The 2,001-nt window shown below is 56.0% G+C and overlaps 1 protein-coding gene across 1 annotated transcript; it reads left to right on the top strand.

Annotated features, from left to right (window-relative positions):
• The first annotated feature begins 287 nt into the window (after positions 1-287).
• On the top strand, positions 288-1,600 carry LOC123116408 (polygalacturonase inhibitor 1). The gene has a single exon (XM_044537371.1). The coding sequence runs from the start codon at positions 378-380 to the stop codon at positions 1,437-1,439; it is 1,062 nt and encodes a 353-aa protein (XP_044393306.1). The 5' UTR covers positions 288-377; the 3' UTR covers positions 1,440-1,600.
• Positions 1,601-2,001: the final 401 nt, after the last annotated feature.

The following is a 2,001-nucleotide window of genomic DNA, read 5'->3' as shown; positions in this document are numbered from 1 at the left end:
TACGCTTTTCTTTCTTTCTTTCTTCGACTAGCATAACTGTGCAGAATAGTACAATCACATGTTGGTTGTGATTAAGCTATGTTGTCATGGTCATAATTCAAGACCACTCCCCGCAAAAAAATATAATAGTTCAAGACCAATGTGCTGACTGTGCGTCCAGCTCTGTTTTGCACCTTTTCTGTTTGTACTGAAATCCATGGTAACAAACTTCTGTTTTCCCTGTACCCTGAGGCACATGTTCAGGGAGAGAACCCTGCACGGCTCGGCGCGGCGCGGTTCTCGTTCCCGCGCTGGTACGTCGAACTCGCAACCACCAGAGAATCCCCAGCTCTAAATCTTCACGCGTTCGTCGCCGGAGTCCGAGAGTATTTAGATGCATGAGAAACACTGCTGGGTTTGTGTCTCTCTCGGCAATGGCGGCTGATCTGCCATCCTCCTCGTGGCATGCTCTGCTGTGCCTCGTGCTGTTCTCTGCCGTCGTCGCGTCGTCGTCCGCGATGGACTGCGACGGCGACGACCGCGCCGCGCTGCTGAGGGTCAAGGCGCAGCTGGGCGACCCTGTGCAGCTCTCGTCCTGGCTTCCGGCCACCAACTGCTGCGCCTGGGAGCCGCCCGCCGTCTTCTGCTCCGCGACCGGCCGAGTCACGGGGCTGGCGCTCTCCTCCCTCGACGGCGTCCGCGCGCCCGTCCCGCCGGCGCTCGGCGAGCTCCCGGAGCTCGTCATCCTCCAGGTCCAGTCCGTCCGCGGCCTGTCCGGCCCCATCCCGTCCTCCTTCGGCAACCTCACGCGCCTCGAGGACCTCAACATCGCCGGCACCTCCATCTCCGGCCCGGTCCCGGACTTCCTCGCGGGGCTGACAAGCCTCCGCACCCTCGTCATCGCCGACAGCAAGCTCGCCGGCCCCATCCCCGGGTGCCTGCGCAGCCTCCCCGACCTCAGGTACCTGGACCTCAGCGGCAACATGCTCACCGGCGCCATCCCGCCGGTGCTGCTGCACGGGAGCTTCAGGTTCCTGATCCTGGCCAACAACCAGCTCACCGGCGAGATACCGAGCGACTGCGGCGACGACAACGTCGACACCCTCGACCTCTCCCGCAACCGGCTGACGGGCGACCCGTCCCCGTTCCTGTTCGGCATCACGAAGCCGGTGGCCAAGGTCGACCTGTCGTGGAACGAGCTCGAGTTCGACATGAGCGACGTCAGCTTCCCGCACCACCTCACGTTCCTGGACCTCAGCCACAACCGGATCAACGGGAGCGTGGCCAAGTCGCTGATGGACGTGAAGCTGGAGCACTTCGACGTCAGCTACAACGGCCTCTGCGGGGAGATCCCGGCGGGGAGGTTCATGTCGGCGCACGGGGCAGAGAGCTACGAGCAGAACAGGTGCCTCTGCGGCACGCCTCTGCCTCCCTGCACCACGGGCATGCTAGGTCGGTAGTCTGTAGAGGTTATTCAGGTTTGTGGATGCATGTTCCTGGGTTAGTTCAAGTTACCGTCGGTAAATTGCACGCTTCAAAAATATACCAACGGCGAGTAATGCTACAACTATGTAATAATAGCTACTCCCTCCGTTTTCAAATAAATGACCTAACTTTATACTAATTTTAATACAAAATTAATATAAAATTGGATCATCTATTTTATTTTAGAACGAAGGGCTCCCCTAGCCATTATGGGACAGAGGGAGTAGAATCTAGGCGCGCACGGTGCAATTTCCATGCTCCATTGAACAATTGTCATGAGAGTACGAGGGTGAGGAGTCGTGTTGGCAGAGCCAAGAATCATGAAAGAGGATAACAACACTACGCCTAGGGCATATGGACCCTTAAAATGGACATTGTATTTGTCCAGGTTGATCCGGTCCGCGGACTGGTTCCGCATACATTTTGAAGGCAATCTATACAAAAATCGGACGATTTTCATGCAAATCAGACACTTTTTAGTTAAATCGCACCAAAATCATTAATTTTTGACATATTATTTTTAACTAAATGAAAGTG

Source organism: Triticum aestivum, chromosome 5B (genome assembly GCF_018294505.1).
Source record: "Triticum aestivum cultivar Chinese Spring chromosome 5B, IWGSC CS RefSeq v2.1, whole genome shotgun sequence".
NCBI lineage: Eukaryota > Viridiplantae > Streptophyta > Magnoliopsida > Poales > Poaceae > Triticum > Triticum aestivum.
The sequence above is the reverse complement of the archived record's forward strand: the minus strand, read 5'-3'. Positions and strand labels throughout refer to the sequence as shown.